Source organism: Mizuhopecten yessoensis, unplaced genomic scaffold (genome assembly GCF_002113885.1).
Source record: "Mizuhopecten yessoensis strain PY_sf001 unplaced genomic scaffold, ASM211388v2 scaffold10703, whole genome shotgun sequence".
NCBI lineage: Eukaryota > Metazoa > Mollusca > Bivalvia > Pectinida > Pectinidae > Mizuhopecten > Mizuhopecten yessoensis.
In genome coordinates this window covers 545,261-562,063 of record NW_018408679.1, presented here as the reverse complement: position 1 = coordinate 562,063, position 16,803 = coordinate 545,261, and the positions used below count along the sequence as shown (strand labels likewise).

Below are 16,803 nucleotides of genomic sequence, written 5' to 3'. Positions count from 1 at the left end.
TATCGGCCTCGCTTGTATTCCCGATATCACGGGTAACAACAGTCAGACTCAGGGAGGGACCCAGGAATTAATTTTGGGTGTTGCCCAAAATTTTAAACTCAGAAGACTCAAAAAAACTAATAAATTATAATTGTCATCTCGGTTGTACATGTATACTACTTTCTGGCACCAAACAATATATAGAACTTCATTATATCTGAGATTGTGACATTTATAATTTCTCTGCCGAGCGGAGGGAGGCGAATTCTTTTTTTGAAGATGTAATACTAAACTTGCTCAAGCACTGTCAAGCGTAGAAAGCTAGAATTTATCGGACATTATTTCCATTGTGAAACAGATCGAATAAGGCATAGAATAGTTTTCTGAGTTTGCGGTATTATTCCAGGTTATATTTTATAACATAGAGTATTCATATTTTATGATGGCCGAGCGGAGCGAGTGTTTACACATTTTCTGAAACAATGGTAAAAATGTAGGTTTTTGGTTAAAATGTTGATGTTTGTGTCATGTGCATGTAGTTTAGGCGAGGATTTTGGCAATTAAATATTGATTTAGTTTGTCATAAAAATGAATTATGATTTGACTGTTTTTATTGTGAATTTGTATGTATGCATATGTACAAGGGCAACACCTGTTAAAAAGGATATATATACATGCCAGGCTTTTATGCTAACATTGGTTATTATTCACCTGATAACGTGATGCTTAGGTGGATGCTTTACTGTCTTTGAAATTTTTGACATTTACATTTTTTAACATGTATAATAAATCACTCCTGTTGATCATTTGTACATGAAACCAAAGGTAAAAATACAGGTTTATAAATCATGAAATGGACTCTACCTTTGAAATAACAAGTAACATATATACCTAATTCCAACAGATGGTTTTATCCTCTCTCCACGAACAGGGTGATCACCACACCATGACATTAGAACAATACAATTAGGTAGACAGTCCGTTGAGCCTTCACCACTGACCTGACTGGAGACCCTACTAATATATAGATATATTGTTTAGAGTATAAGTAGTGGACTCCTTGTTTGGGTAACTGCACACTTAGTTCACATGATGGTTGATATTAGAAGAAAATCCCATATGAAAAAGAGGAAAATCTTCAAAAACCTAAGTCCAGATTATTTTTGGACACAGAAAAAGGGTGTTGCCCGGGCAACTAGGGCAACACCCCTGGGTCCGCCACTGAGACTGATCAGAACTGTGTTTGGTCCGGCATTACTAGGCCCTAATAGTAATAGCCGTTTTAGACTCGTCGATGCCTAAGTTAATGTCGCAAGAGGATGTTGTTTCATGTGAACATTCAGCTGCTTGGAAGATGTCATGTATCAACTTGTTCTTCGAAGATGATGCGGGTTTTTCGTTGGATTTGCAGCCATGCATGTTTCCGATGTTGACAACTTTAAAAGTACTAATTATAAAATCGGCACCAGGTACCCTAGGTTGGAACTTCCAGATACGTAATGATTGTCGGCTGTCAGTTATACAGTTAAATCACGGACTTAGATAACAATCTAATTCCGTAGTTAAATTTAATATATTTTTTAATTGAACCACACTTTAATCACTTTTCCGAACTACAAAATAAATAAATAAATAAATAAAAATATGATAGTATATTTGAATTTTTGACGTGCATGCAACTGCTTATTTGCTTACGTGGCAGCTACGCGCCTGGTTCTAGTCATTGTCATCAGCTTCTTCTGATGCTGGTTTGATATGTGCTGGAGTTCCTCAGGGTTCAATTCTTGGACCTACAACACGTCTTTTTGCTGATGATACGTCTTTAAAAAGCTCTTCATCTTCTTGTCTAGATAAACAAACAGTTTTGAATAGGGACCTCGAAGCTTTGAATAGGCGGGCTAACACTTGGCTTGTTACTTTTAATCCAAATAAGACGGAAGTTATTTTCATATCAAATTCAAATGATATAGATGAAGATCTTCAACTGATTTTTGATGGAAATATTTTGAATTTTAACAGTATGCATAGACACCTTGGAGTTACATTCAATTCAGATGCAAAATGGTCAGATCATGTAAGTGAAATCAATAAATCGGTAATGAAAAAAATAAATATTTTGCGAAAAGTCAAATATATGTTGAAGCGGGATGCTCTCTTAAGAATTTACAAAACTTATATATTACCTGTTTTAGAATATGCATGTGAGGTTTGGGATGGTTGTACTCTGGTCGATTCTGAAAAGTTAGAGAGGGCTCAACGTGTAGTAGCTAGAATAATTACAGGTTTACCGTCATATGCTAGAAATGAATCATTATACACAGAAACTGGTCTTGATTTACTTTCGGATAGAAGAAGAAGACGAAAACTTTAGTTAATCTACAAAATAGATAGGCATCAAACCCCAAACTGCCTAACAAATCTACTTCCCACTAAGGTAGGAGAAAACCGACATGCTCTTAGAAATAATGATAACTACAAAATTCCCAATTTCAGACTCTCTACTACTAGTTTATCTTTCTTGCCACTCATTAAAAATGTGGAATACTCTAGACTATAATATTAGATCCATGTCTTTCTCATCTTTCAAATCAGCTCTAGTCCCCAACATACCATATACAGTACCCCCTCATTACCTACGTGGTGACAGAAAACTAAACATTCTTCATACCAGACTAAGACACGAATGCAGTCCTCTCAAACATGATCTATACCGTGCAAACTTGGTCCAAGACTCAAATTGTTTAAATTGTGGCTACCATTGCGAAAATGCCTATCACTTCTTCTTTGAATGTCAACCTTATACAAATGCTCGTACTGTACTTTTTGATCATATAGATCATTTAAATGTACATTTAACGTTGAGATTATTACTGTTTGGAAATGAAAATCTGGCTTTGGATACAAATTGTGATATATTCAAACAAGTGCAAACTTTTATTAGATCCAGTGGAAGATTTTAACATGTTTCGATTATGAACTTGACTTTAAAATATGTTTTTGTTTTTGTTTGTTTGTATGTGTATGTGTTACTTTAAAAATCGCTTCATACTACTATGAATTGTAATTGACAGTCTATATCATCATCTGTTGTTTTGAATTATTGTTGTAAGGAGATGGCTTCATAAGTTGTAATAACTTGTGCCAAATCCTATTTTCCAATTCTGGTTAATAAAATATGTTTAAAGTCAAAGTCATAAATTGTTAAGATTCTATTCAACGTTAACATGATTGATAGTTTGTTGTTCTTTTTATTGTAATTAATAAGTTGGGCTTGAAGTCTATTCAACACATAATTAGTGTTTTACGGACTAGTACAGACATGGAGAATAAGACAGAAAAGGCAGGAAAAGAGAAAGAACCTAGGAGTATTTCTCCTGATAAAGGTAGAGTATTTGCACATGTAATGCATGTCTTCATAAAAACGGCTGCATTGACAAGAAAGGGCGTTTCAAATGTTCCTCATAAGGTCCTGAATACTGATGTTTTACTTTTCAGGCGGGCCCATTATGCAATGTAGTCGCCTTGGATTTTTATCAGGCATTGCCAATTCCCTCAGGTGGCCGTTAAGCCCCATACACCTCTTGTGTCTACACACGATCGGATTGACGGCACATAATTACCGGTTGAATTATAGTTGCTTCGGAATAATTGACTACTCCTGCCTTTTCATGTTCATATCAATGCTAATATTATGCATGTGAAAGTTGCAGCACACACACTGCACATGTACATCTAAAATGGTGTGCCAAATGACATTCGTCCCTGTCGGCCTATTCGATTACTCGTGTTTGTATGCGGCGTTTTCGTGTTTTCAAGTTTCCTGCTCTTGGGATAGCATAGAAAGTGGCCAGGGAAGAACTTAGTAGAGATGAGAATTGTTTCGGGGAGGAATTAAAGAGTATTTTACACCTAGTATAGAACTAATTATAATTATTTAACATAACTTTATATTTCAAAATTATTTCCAAGTATGAAATCATCCGAGCTGTTTTTCCACATCAGAAGACATGTCTTTCAAAATTAGAAATCAGAAATAATCTGCATCCTCCTCGGCGATTAAATTCCCAACAGCCTTGTCTCTTTCTAGACAGATAATTCTGTGGGACTAATGAAGATTAGATTGGTGCTGATTTTATCCATTAATAACGGTTATTTGGACATTTGATCTCATTCTATGGTGTAATGTCCGTCATCTTTTCCATTAACTTTTGTTTTAAATGTAATTTTCAACAGTCAATAAACTAATTTTAACCAAACCTTGTAGTGAAGTAGCAATGAGTTCATAGGTGTTTGTATTTACCTAACGAAGGCATTTAAGGAAATCGGAAAAAAATATGACTTTTTGAAGTTCCCAAAAAATAGGGCATATCCTGAAAATCAATTATAAAAAATATAAATTGCGTTCCGACATCACTTTCAAGGCTCTGGAAATTGTCATAACATTTTTATTTATTTTAGATATCAAAAGCATCAACTATGAAACGATTTCTCTGAGTGGCCATTGCATTTACCATTGTAGCGCGTTAAAAGCCACTTCTAACGCGTACTTTTTTAACTAACGCGTTACTGTATATCGTTTTTGGCCCGAACCGCCACCCCTTTTTATCTACACGTGATGGGAACAAACGAGTGGAATTGTTTTAAATTTTTAAATCACATTTCTACACTGCTATGATTAAGTAAACAACGATGCATCAGGTGCCACGAGCTTGAACTAGCTTTCAACGATGTCACATCAGCTACCCAGTGGGTATTGTGATTGTTACTGTCGGTGTCCAATGTTACGTACTGCGGAACAACCGGCTTGACCGTTTATAAATAACTTATGTAACAATTTCGGTTATAAATCCTGACGGACCTGCAAATGTTTATGCAGGCCTTGCAAGGCTTTGTCAAGGCTCGCCTGAAAGCAGCATCAGATTACCTTATTTAATAAACGAACAACTGTGGTCCTAGGCCTATGTTTGGTTATGTAATGTTAAAAGTTCAAGTTGTCGGTGGGGAAATAGGATTACCGAGTAAACACATGCCCCGACCACGAGAGATTAGGCCTATCTGGAGCAGACGTCTGTATCTTGTGACAAACGGAATTGAGTAAGTTATTGTTGTATGCATGCCAACTGATCTACGTTTATAACATTTGTTTGATGAATAAGAATTTGTGAATAAGCGGTCAGAGCACGGACTCAAATAGCGAATCTAATTCGGTGGGCAGAGCTAGCAAGCGGCAATACATGTAGGTGGGTATGCTTAAAGTACACCATGGACCGAATTTACGCCATGTGATGTTATTAGTAAAATGAACTTTTGCACCCCACAGCAAAATGAAAGCGATGTATTCACCCAACAACTGGGGGTTTCCATATTTTTTTTTAGCATTATTGAGGCTGCAAAAATATCGATGTGTGCCTATTTATAAGGTTATGTAAAAAAAACCACTTGGTTTAAAGGGAAGTAACTCGTAATGACATGCTTCACCACAACATTAAGCAATACATATTTTTACCAAATGGAGAATGTTTTGTCTTCTATAAATTTATAAAGACAAATTGCTACGAACCGATATGTGACAATTAAAACAGTTTTTTTTATTCAAGAAAGGTTGGGTCCTAACTCCAATGCTAAAAATCCCATATGGCCTGATTCAGAGTAATTTTAGCACACTAAGGGGTTTAAAGATCATATGCCACTCGAATTATATCCGTATACATCGTAAGTTGATCTTAACCCTAAAATGTGTAAGATTGATCTGAACACCTTTGTTAATGTCCAAATTTAGCTGTAACAAATTCTCATGTCCCTGTGAACCAAATATACTTTAATAGTTGAACATACGTACAGTACATGAAATAGCAAAATTGATATTAACACAAGAAGGGTATATAAGATGGAACTGTTGGAATTGTTCGAATAGTACTTTAAAATTAAATTTGAGCATTTTCCTTTGACAGTATAACAAAATAGATATTTATCAGCATTTCTGCAGAATAGTTTTGTTTTCAGGAACATTTTAAGAGTACACGATGACTTCAAAGTAAACATATCAGAAAACCAGTAAAAACGACATACGTCGACGAAATTTTGGAGGATTTTCAAGGGGTTAAATATAAGCATGTTTAAATGTTGATTTCTGGTCCTTATATTCGGATAATATAAAAGTGAATATATACAATTATAGTTCAGTATGGTATCTATAAAAGCAATATATTTTGTTGTAATCGGCACATCAACTTGTAGAAATAAAAACAATTTCCATAGCCTGTGATATGGTGTACCAATTTGGGTACTATTTACGGCCGAAAAACGGACGAAATCTCACTCCGAGTTTAGCGTTCTATTTTCAAAAATAAATTACTTGGATATAAATCTTTTCCTGAAAATGAACCACCATAGGTAGTCTTTGTCAAGAATCAAGAAACATTCCAGATACAAGATCTGAATTTTTAAAGATCACTAAAAAACTGTCAAAATTGTACCAATTGTGGTAGCGTGACGTTAGATGTCAAGTTTTATTATCTGTTTCAACGTTTCGACTACAACATTTTAACCAAAAAACAACATTTTTACCATTGTTTCAGAGAATTTGTGAACACTCGCTCCGCTCGGCCATCATGAAATATAAATACTCTGTTATATAAAATATAACCTGGAATAATACTGCAAACTCAGAAAACTATTCTATGCCTTATTCGATCTGTTTGACAATGGAAATAATGTTCGATAAATTCTAGCTTTCTACGCTTGGCAGTGCTTGAATAAAAGTTTAGTATTACATTTTCAGAAAAAAGAATGCCTCGCTCTGCTCGACAGGGAAATTATAATTGTCACAATCTCAGAAATAATGAAGTTCTATATATTGTTTGGTGCCAGAAAGTAGTATACATGTACAACCGACATGACAATTATAATTTATTAGTTTTTTGAGTCTTTTTCTGAGTTTAAAATTATGGGCAACACCCAAAATTAATTCCTGGATCCCCCCCTGCTACCTGCAACCATATATAGACAACAAGGATGTGGGTTCTCTCACACTCATTTAGGAGTCCCAGTTTAAATACATAAACATAACTTAGCAATAATAGGAGTAAACAATGCAAACGTATTTACAGATTGCGAATTATAAAGAAGATCTAGATCGAGTTGCAGGTATTAGATTTCACAAATATGTATGGTGTATGGATATGTTGCACTAGGGAAAATGCATTGAGTAAAATATATACATTGAATAAATAGAATAAAATGTGAGACATCAGATTAACATGTGTGGTGATGCTTTAATACATACAGTCATACAGGTGGCCGCGGTGGCCAAGTTGTTAAACTACAATCACTGGCCCTCTAACCATGGACTGGGTCGCAGCTTTGACACCTACATTGGATAGTAACCAGGTACTGGCCGCAGTTCTGTGGTTCGGGCATGCCAGTTTTCCTCTACAACCAAAACCCGGCTTTTATTGAAATGACCATAGCTGTTATTAGGATGTCAAACACAAGCAAAGCAAACCACTATTATACAAAAATGTACCTACAATAGTTCTTTAAGGATCCCTGCCCTATACTCCCACAATAGAGGCCGCTGGTTGGCTAGATTGTCAAAAGTATCTAAATGTGTGTGTGTTTTTTATTTTATTATTCAGGACTTTGTTCATAAAGGTTGCAGAGGATGTCTATACATGCACATCTATAATGATTGGAACACAAAATTTTATATGCATTATTATTTAGATTTTATTCATCTGTACAACTGGAATCAGAGGCGGCAACTGTTATCATTTTAAAAGCACATCTGTTGTTGGGTTTTTTGGCACATGCACAAATGTAACTGTTTCAAAACAGTCAAATAAGTTGATAGTCATACAAAATATTTTGTACACTATAGATATACTGCACAGAAGATGGCCTCCGCTGGTAGGAAGCTTGCTGGCAAAGTGTGTATAGTGACTGGGGCAACTCGAGGGATAGGGAAGGGAATCGCTCTACAGCTGGGTGAGGCTGGAGCTACTGTATATATGACCGCTGGTAGGAAGCTTGCTGGCAAAGTGTGTATAGTGACTGGGGCAACTCGAGGGATAGGGAAGGGAATCGCTCTACAGCTGGGTGAGGCTGGAGCTACTGTATATATGACCGCTGGTAGGAAGCTTGCTGGCAAAGTGTGTATAGTGACTGGGGCAACTCGAGGGATAGGGAAGGGAATCGCTCTACAGCTGGGTGAGGCTGGAGCTACTGTATATATCACCGGTAAGTCTGACATATAGGTGTGTGACCCTAGTCCCCAGGGAAAGGAGAGTCACAGCTCCACAGCTGGGTGAGGCTGGGGCTACTGTATATATCACAGGTAAGTCTGACATATAGGTGTGTGACCCTAATACCCAGGGGTAGGGATCGTCACAGCTCCACAGCTGGGTGAGGCTGGAGCTACTGTATATATGACCGCTGGTAGGAAGCTTGCTGGCAAAGTGTGTATAGTGACTGGGGCAACTCGAGGGATAGGGAAGGGAATAGCTCTACAGCTGGGTGAGGCTGGAGCTACTGTATATATGAAGGGGTATGTCTGACATACAGGTGTGTGACCCTAGTCCCCAGCGGTAGGAAAGTCACAGCTCTACAGCTGGGGGGGGCTGGAGCTACTGTATATATCGCAGGTAAGTCTGACATACAGGTGTGTGGCCCTAGTCCCCAGCGGTAGGGAAGGGCACAGCTCTCCAGCTGGGTGAGGCTGGGGCTACTGTTTATATCCCAGGTAAGTCTGACATACAGGTGTGTGACCCTAGTCCCCAGCGGTAGGAAAGGCACAGCTCTACAGCTGGGTGAGGCTGGAGCTACTGTATATATGACCGCTGGTAGGAAGCTTGCTGGCAAAGTGTGTATAGTGACTGGGGCAACTCGAGGGATAGGGAAGGGAATCGCTCTACAGCTGGGTGAGGCTGGAGCTACTGTATATATCACCGGTAAGTCTGACATATAGGTGTGTGACCCTAGTCCCCAGGGAAAGGAGAGTCACAGCTCCACAGCTGGGTGAGGCTGGGGCTATTGTATATATCACCGGTTAGTCTGACATACAGGTGTGTGACCCTAGTCCCCAGCGGTAGGAAAGTCACAGCTCTACAGCTGGGTGAGGCGGGAGCTACTGTATATATCACAGGTAAGTCTGACATATAGGTGTGTGACCCTAGTCCCCAGGGAAAGGAAAGTCACAGCTCCACAGCTGGCTGAGGCTGGGGCTATTGTATATATCACCGGTTAGTCTGACATACAGGTGTGTGACCCTAGTCCCCAGCGGTAGGAAAGTCACAGCTCTACAGCTGGGTGAGGCGGGAGCTACTGTATATATCACAGGTAAGTCTGACATATAGGTGTGTGACCCTAATACCCAGGGGTAGGGATCGTCACAGCTCCACAGCTGGGTGAGGCTGGAGCTACTGTATATATGACCGCTGGTAGGAAGCTTGCTGGCAAAGTGTGTATAGTGACTGGGGCAACTCGAGGGATAGGGAAGGGAATAGCTCTACAGCTGGGTGAGGCTGGAGCTACTGTATATATCACAGGTAAGTCTGACATACAGGTGTGTGACCCTAGTCCCCAGCAGTAGGGATAGTCACAGCTCTACAGCTGGGTGAGACTGGGGCTACTGTATATATCACCGGTAAGTCTGACATATAGGTGTGTGACCCTAGTCCCCAGGGAAAGGAAAGTCACAGCTCCACAGCTGGGTGAGGCTGGGGCTATTGTATATATCACCGGTTAGTCTGACATACAGGTGTGTGACCCTAGTCCCCTGGGGTAGGGAAGGGCACAGCTTTACAGCTAGGTAAAGGCTGGGGCTACTGTATATATCACGGGGTAAGTCTGACATACAGGTGTGTGACCCTAGTCCCCAGGGGTAGGGAAGGGCACAGCTTTACAGCTAGGTGAAGGCTGGGGCTACTGTATATATCACGGGTTAAGTCTGACATACAGGTGTGTGACCCTAGTCCCCAGGGGTAGGGATAGTCACAGCTCTACAGCTGGATGAGGCTGGAGCTACGGTATATATCACAGGTAAGTCTGACATACAGGTGTGTGACCCTAGTCCCCAGGGGTAGTGATAGTCACAGCTCTACAGCTGGGTAAGGCTGGGGCTACTCTATATATCACAGGTAAGTCTGACATATTGGTGTGTGACCCTAACCCCCAGGGGTAGGGATCGTCACAGCTCCACAGCTGGGTGAGGCTGGAGCTACTGTATATATCATGGGGTAAGTCTGACATATAGGTGTGTAACCCTAATCCCCAGGGGTAGGGATCGTCACAGCTCTACAGCTGGGTGAGGCTGGGGCTACTGTATATATCAAGGGGTATGTCTGATATACAGGTGTCTGACCCTAGTCCCCAGGGGTAGGGATAGTCACAGCTCTACAGCTGGGTGAGGCTGGGGCTACTGTATATATCACAGGTAAGTCTGACATATAGGTGTGTGACCCTAATACCCAGGGGTACGGATCGTCACAGCTCCACAGCTGGGTGAGGCTGGAGCTACTGTATATATCACTGGTAAGTCTGACATACAGGTTTGTGACCCTAGTCCCCAGGGGTAGGGATAGTCACAGCTCTACAGATTGGCATGGCTGGGGCTACTGTATATATCACAGATAAGTCTGACATACATTTGTGTGACCCTAGTCCCCAGCGGTAGGAAAGTCACAGCTCTACAGCTGGGTGAGGCTGGGGCTACTGTATATATCACAGATAAGTCTGACATACATTTGTGTGCCCCTAGTCCCCAGCGGTAGGAAAGTCAAAGCTCTACAGCTGGGTGAGGCTGGAGCTGCTGTATATATGAAGGGGTATGTCTGACACACAGGTGTGTGACCCTAGTCCCCAGGGGTAGTAAAGTCACAGCTCTACAGCTGGATAAGCCTGGAGCTACTGTATATATCACTGGTAAGTCTGCCATCCAGGTTTGTGACCCTAGTCCCCAGGGGGAGGGATAGGCACAGCTCTACAGCTGGGTGAGGCTGGGGCTACTGTATATATCACGGGATATGTCTGACATACAGGTGTGTGACCCTAGTCCCCAGGGGTAGGAAAGTCACAGCTCTACAGCTGGATAAGGCTGGAGCTACTGTATATATCACTGGTAAGTCTGACATACAGGTGTGTGACCCTAGTCCTCAGGGGTAGGGATAGTCACAGCTCTACAGCTGGGTGAGGCTGGAGCTACTGTATATATCACAGGTAAGTCTGACATACAGGTGTGTGACCCTAATCCCCAGGAGTAGGGATTGTCACAGCTCTATAGCTGGATGAGGCTGGAGCTACCGTATTTATCACAGGTAAGTCTGACATACAGGTTTGTGACCCTAGTCCCCAGGGGTAGGGAAGTCACAACTCCACAGCTGGGTGAGGCTGGGGCTACTGTATATATCACAGATAAGTCTGACATATAGGTGTGTAACCCTAGTCCCCAGGGGTAGGAAAGTCACAGCTTTACAGCTGGGTGAGGCTGGGGCTACTGTATATATCACAGGTAAGTCTGATATATAGGTGTGTAACCCTAGTCCCCAGGGATCTGGTTGAGGCTGCGTGTCCTGGGGTCCTATATGTATAACAGGTAATTTTTAAGACATTTGTCTGCTAACTCAAATTACTTAATAGTAAAGCAGAAGTAAAACCAAACAAACACTCATGACATATAGGCTTGTGTCCGGTAGTCCTTGTACCCATAGGTTAAAAAGGTCATATCTCTACAGCTGGTTCAGAATGAGGCTTGCATTTCTCCTACCCTGAATAGGTGTATCTACACTTTCTCTGGTTTGAAATGTCCGTTTTCTCTCACTATTCAAATAATTATCTCCCTTTTGACCAGTTTAAGATTTCTCTGTCACCCTCCAAATTATGGAATGATTTACCCATATAGTGACATGATAAATAACAGAAAGCCACAATTAGATGATATCGTAGAACCAAAGCATTATGAAGTCAACGTCATAATGTTTGAATGAGGGATTTTACAGTGTTTTGTCATTGTGTTTAAAAAGAAAAATACTTTCAAAATACACTGTATATCTATGAATGATTTTTAATACTTTTGGGTATGACTGCACATTGGACCACATCTTTACAGTTCAAATATTTAAGTTCACTTTTTCAAAGTTTAATAAGAAATTAATTGATAATTTCAGTATTATTAGTGTATCGCAAAACAGGCAAAGAAAACAGTTTGATACGATACACAATAAAGTATCATGATAGGATTCTCTGAATCGTTTTAGTCCTAACAACAACAAGAAGATGCATAGCAGATCCATGTGGTTAAGATGCACAGGTGTGTTGTATATATCATCAGAAGCAAAAACTTACCAATTTAGGAAAATTAGGAAAATTAATTCGGAAAATTAGGAAAATCACATAACAACTAAGCTTGTACTGGTTGGAAAGTTTAAAGATTATGATTCTATATAATTTTTATGTAGCTTGGGTAATTAATATGATGATAACTTTTTTCATAAAATACAGCATTTGTGTTCATAAATCCAATAAATAGAGGATATTTAATGGTCTCTTCAGTAATAACAAATATTAGCCATACGAGTGAAATATATTTGTTATTACTGAAGAAATCATTAAATTTTCTATTAATTACATGTTTAAAGCATAAAACATGAAAAATGTAAAGCATTTAAAAAGGGCGGGAATCAAATGCATAATAATTAGCGCCATAATCTAATGACTTCACGCTTGACAACAAGGTTGCGCGCCATTGTGAATGGGATACTCAACGCAATTCCGACGTTTGCTGCTATTTTCTGGTATGATTGCTTATAAAAATGTTGTTAATTGTATATTTATGTTAATACTTAATTAAGTGTGTGTACCAAACATTTACCATAACAACCACTTATTCTACCGTCGCTTCATTTGAATCTGAACAAAAAATCTTTGCCTTTGAATGCAACGAATAAAAGATACGGGCCGTTATGACTGGTCAATACCAAAAAGTGATATTTTCACACTGTGAAAATATCACTTTTGATATTTGTTACTGTGTGAAAGATATCAGTTTTATTAAGTTGATAGAATCCGATATTTTACGGACAAATAAATCTTACTTTTTAGGTAGAACGTTAGTAGCTGCCAAAGACAATATAGCAGGGTCACTCACTGAAACTGCTAAACAGGTAAGCAATGACCTGCAGTGACCTTCAGTTCTATGTCTCCCCACGTCAGCCATGATGTTCATTGGATTTAAAAATCAGCCACTTTGTTGTCCGTTTATTTGTTTTTGAAGTGATAAAGATTAATCCAAGAAATTTTAACTTTTATCCGTTACCTCAAGATCAAGGTTACCAAAAGGGGTCAAAGGTCAAATAACTGCAATGCTTGTTCAGACTATCACTACTAACTAATAAACATCATTTGAAACTTAATGTGAATGTTTCACACATGACAAGACAATGTGTGATATATATATACCTGGTACTACACATAGATCTACTTCTTCAATGTTAAGGTCACAACAAGGGATCAAATAACCTCCGATATTTGAAGAATATGTTTTGCAACTTCTTATATATAGAATATGTATTACAGATAGAAGAGAGGGGAGGGAGGTGTATACCTGTACAATGTGACCAGTATGTAAACATTACAGATAGAAGAGAGGAGAGGGAAGTGTATACCTGTACAATGTGACCAGTATGATAACATTACAGATAGAAGAGAGGGGAGTAGGGTGTATACCTGTACAGTGTGACCAGTATGTTAACATTACAGATAGAAGAGAGGGGAGGGAAGTGTATACCTGTACAATGTGACCAGTATGTAAACATTACAGATAGAGGAAAGTGTATACCTGTACAATGTGACCAGTATGTTAACATTACAGATAGTATAGAGGGGAGGGAAGTGTATCCCTGTACAATATGACCAGTATGTTAACATTACAGATAGTAGAGAGGGGAGGGAAGTGTATACCTGTACAATGTGACCAGTATGTTAACATTACAGATAGAAGAGAGGGGAGGGAGGCGTATACCTGTACAATGTGACCAGTATGTTAACATTACAGATAGAAGAGAGGGGAGGGAAGTGTATACCTGTACAATGTGACCACACCAAGGATGAAGAGATACAGCAGCTGTTTGACAAAGTGAAGAGCGAACAGGAAGGCCAGTTGGACATCCTCGTCAACAATGCCTACAATGCAGTCAAGGTATGCCTTAGGGAGATGATTAGTATGCCTCATATATATATATATAGACTTTTTAGGTCACCTGAGCTTTAGCTCAAGTGACCTATTGCTATCCGTTTTCGTCCGTCGTCGTCCGTCGTCCGTCGTCCGTCGTCCGTCGTCCGTTATCCGTCGTCCGTTAACATTTTACATTTCAAACTTAAAGTCAAGTTCTGCTGGGCCGATTGAACTGAAAGTTGGTAGGAATGATCGCCTCATGGTCCTGACAAAGTGTTGTTATTTTTCGGGTCGATCAGAAATCCAATATGGCCGCCACGGCCGCCATTTTGAAAACCTATTTCAAACTTAAAGTCAAGTTCTGCTGGACCGATTGAACTGAAAGTTGGTAGGAATGATCGCCTCATGGTCCTGACAAAGTGTTGTTATTTTTCGGGTCGATCAGAAATCCAATATGGCCGCCACGGCCGCCATTTTGAAAACCTATTTCAAACTTAAAGTCAAGTTCTGCTGGACCGATTGAACTGAAAGTTGGTAGGAATGATCGCCTCATGGTCCTGACAAAGTGTTGTTATTTTTCGGGTCGATCAGAAATCCAATATGGCCGCCACGGCCGCCATTTTGAAAACCTATTTCAAACTTAAAGTCAAGTTCTGCTGGACCGATTGAACTGAAAGTTGGTAGGAATGATCGCCTCATGGTCCTGACAAAGTGTTGTTATTTTTCGGGTCGATCAGAAATCCAATATGGCCGCCACGGCCGCCATTTTGAAAACCTATTTCAAACTTAAAGTCAAGTTCTGCTGGACCGATTGAACTGAAAGTTGGTAGGAATGATCGCCTCATGGTCCTGACAAAGTGTTGTTATTTTTCGGGTCGATCAGAAATCCAATATGGCCGCCACGGCCACCATTTTGAAAACCTATTTCAAACTTAAAGTCAAGTTCTGCTGGACCGATTGAACTGAAAGTTGGTAGGAATGATCGCCTCATGGTCCTGACAAAGTGTTGTTATTTTTTGGGTCGATCAGAAATCCAATATGGCCACCACGGCCGCCATTTTGAAAACCTATTTCAAACTTAAAGTCAAGTTCTGCTGGACCGATTGAACTTAAAGTTTGTAGGAATGATCGACTCATGGTCCTGACAAAGTGTTGTTATTTTTCAGGTCAATCATAAATCCAATATGGCCGCCACGGCCACCATTTTGAAAACATATTTCAAACTTAAAGTCAAGTTCTGCTAGGCCGATTGAACTGAAACTTTGTAGGAATGATTGACTCATGGTCCTGACAAAGTGTTGTTATTTTTCAGGTCGATCAGAAATCCAATATGGCCACCACAGCTGCCATTTTGGTAAACTATTTCAAACTTAAAGTAAAGATCTACTTGGCCGATTGAACTGAAACTTTGTAGGAATGATCGAATCATGGTCCTGACAAAGTGTTGTTATTTTTCGGGTCAATCAGAAATACAATTTGGCTGCCATGGCCGCTATTTTGCTACTAAGTTCTAATAGGCCGATCTCACTTAAAATTGGTCTAGGAATGATCAGCTCATGGTCCTGACAAAGTTAAGTTAACATTATACTATTTTTTACTCAAATTGGTACATATTTCAACAACAAAAATAAATACTATAGACTCAGGTGACCGTTAAGGCCCATGGGCCTCTTGTTGTATTTGTGAAAACCTCAGTTTAAGTAGAGGCATTAAGTTATGTGATGCAAAATAACTTTTGCAGTTGTACCTGCATAAACATTTGACTTTTGGAAAAGTTTTATACAACGAAAGTGTGAAGTTTTAAAAAATACTTCTATTAATAAAGGTGATACTTTATACCTTAAAGGGGTTAAGTCAAATGTGCGACCTCTTGGATTAATACACTCAGGAAGGAATTCAATAATTACATGTATATGGAATCATTTTGTTACTTTCAGGAAAAACAAACTTTTTTTCATTTTTGTAGGCTATTTTTGACAATTTGAAGGTGCCGTTTTGGGAACTCCCAAAGGATATGTGGGACACTGTCAACAATGTGGGGCTCAGGTAATACTGTCACTGGTTCTCCTATGTAGGTTTGACTCGTAATGTGTGATGTAATTGAACACACCAAATTTTCAAACATCTTCGTGACTAGCCTATTACGAAGAATGCAAAGGGTTTGTATTCTGCATATTTGCTAGGCCTAAATGATAAAAAATATTTGAAGATATTTACAATGGATTGATGTTGCATTTGATTGTAGATTTGAATCAGTAAGCCCTAAAAACAGAATAAAGGGTAGGGCCAGGGCAGCCGGTAAGAATTGTGAATATGTATTACTATGGAAATGTTGATTGGTCACTTACTTAACCGTTTGTTTCTCATTGGTTATGTTGTCAAGTAACAAAACAGTTGTTTTATGCCTTAACAGTCAACGGTCAAAACTATTTGACCATAATCAACATTTTGGGTTACAGTAATTTTGTCAACACTAATATTAATATAATTAATATATTAATATTGCCATCACTGTGGGGCATTGCACATGTACTAGTAACACTAAGTTAGGGTATAACACTATTTAGATTTTATTATAAAGTCATCACTGTGGGGCATAGCACGTGTACTAGTAACACTAAGTTAGGGTATAACACTGTTTAGATTTTATAATAAAG

General features: G+C 39.3%; 1 protein-coding gene across 1 annotated transcript in view; it reads left to right on the top strand.

Annotated features, from left to right (window-relative positions):
• The first annotated feature begins 7,988 nt into the window (after positions 1 to 7,988).
• LOC110461884 (dehydrogenase/reductase SDR family member 1-like) overlaps positions 7,989 to 16,803 on the top strand; it is a 22,302-nt gene continuing 13,487 nt past the window's right edge. Inside the window, exons 1-5 of the mRNA XM_021515604.1 lie at positions 7,989 to 8,217; positions 9,354 to 9,524; positions 13,075 to 13,136; positions 14,027 to 14,170; positions 16,113 to 16,192. Coding sequence (XP_021371279.1) covers positions 7,989 to 8,217; positions 9,354 to 9,524; positions 13,075 to 13,136; positions 14,027 to 14,170; positions 16,113 to 16,192 — 686 coding nt within the window. The remainder of the gene's footprint in view (positions 8,218 to 9,353; positions 9,525 to 13,074; positions 13,137 to 14,026; positions 14,171 to 16,112; positions 16,193 to 16,803) is intronic.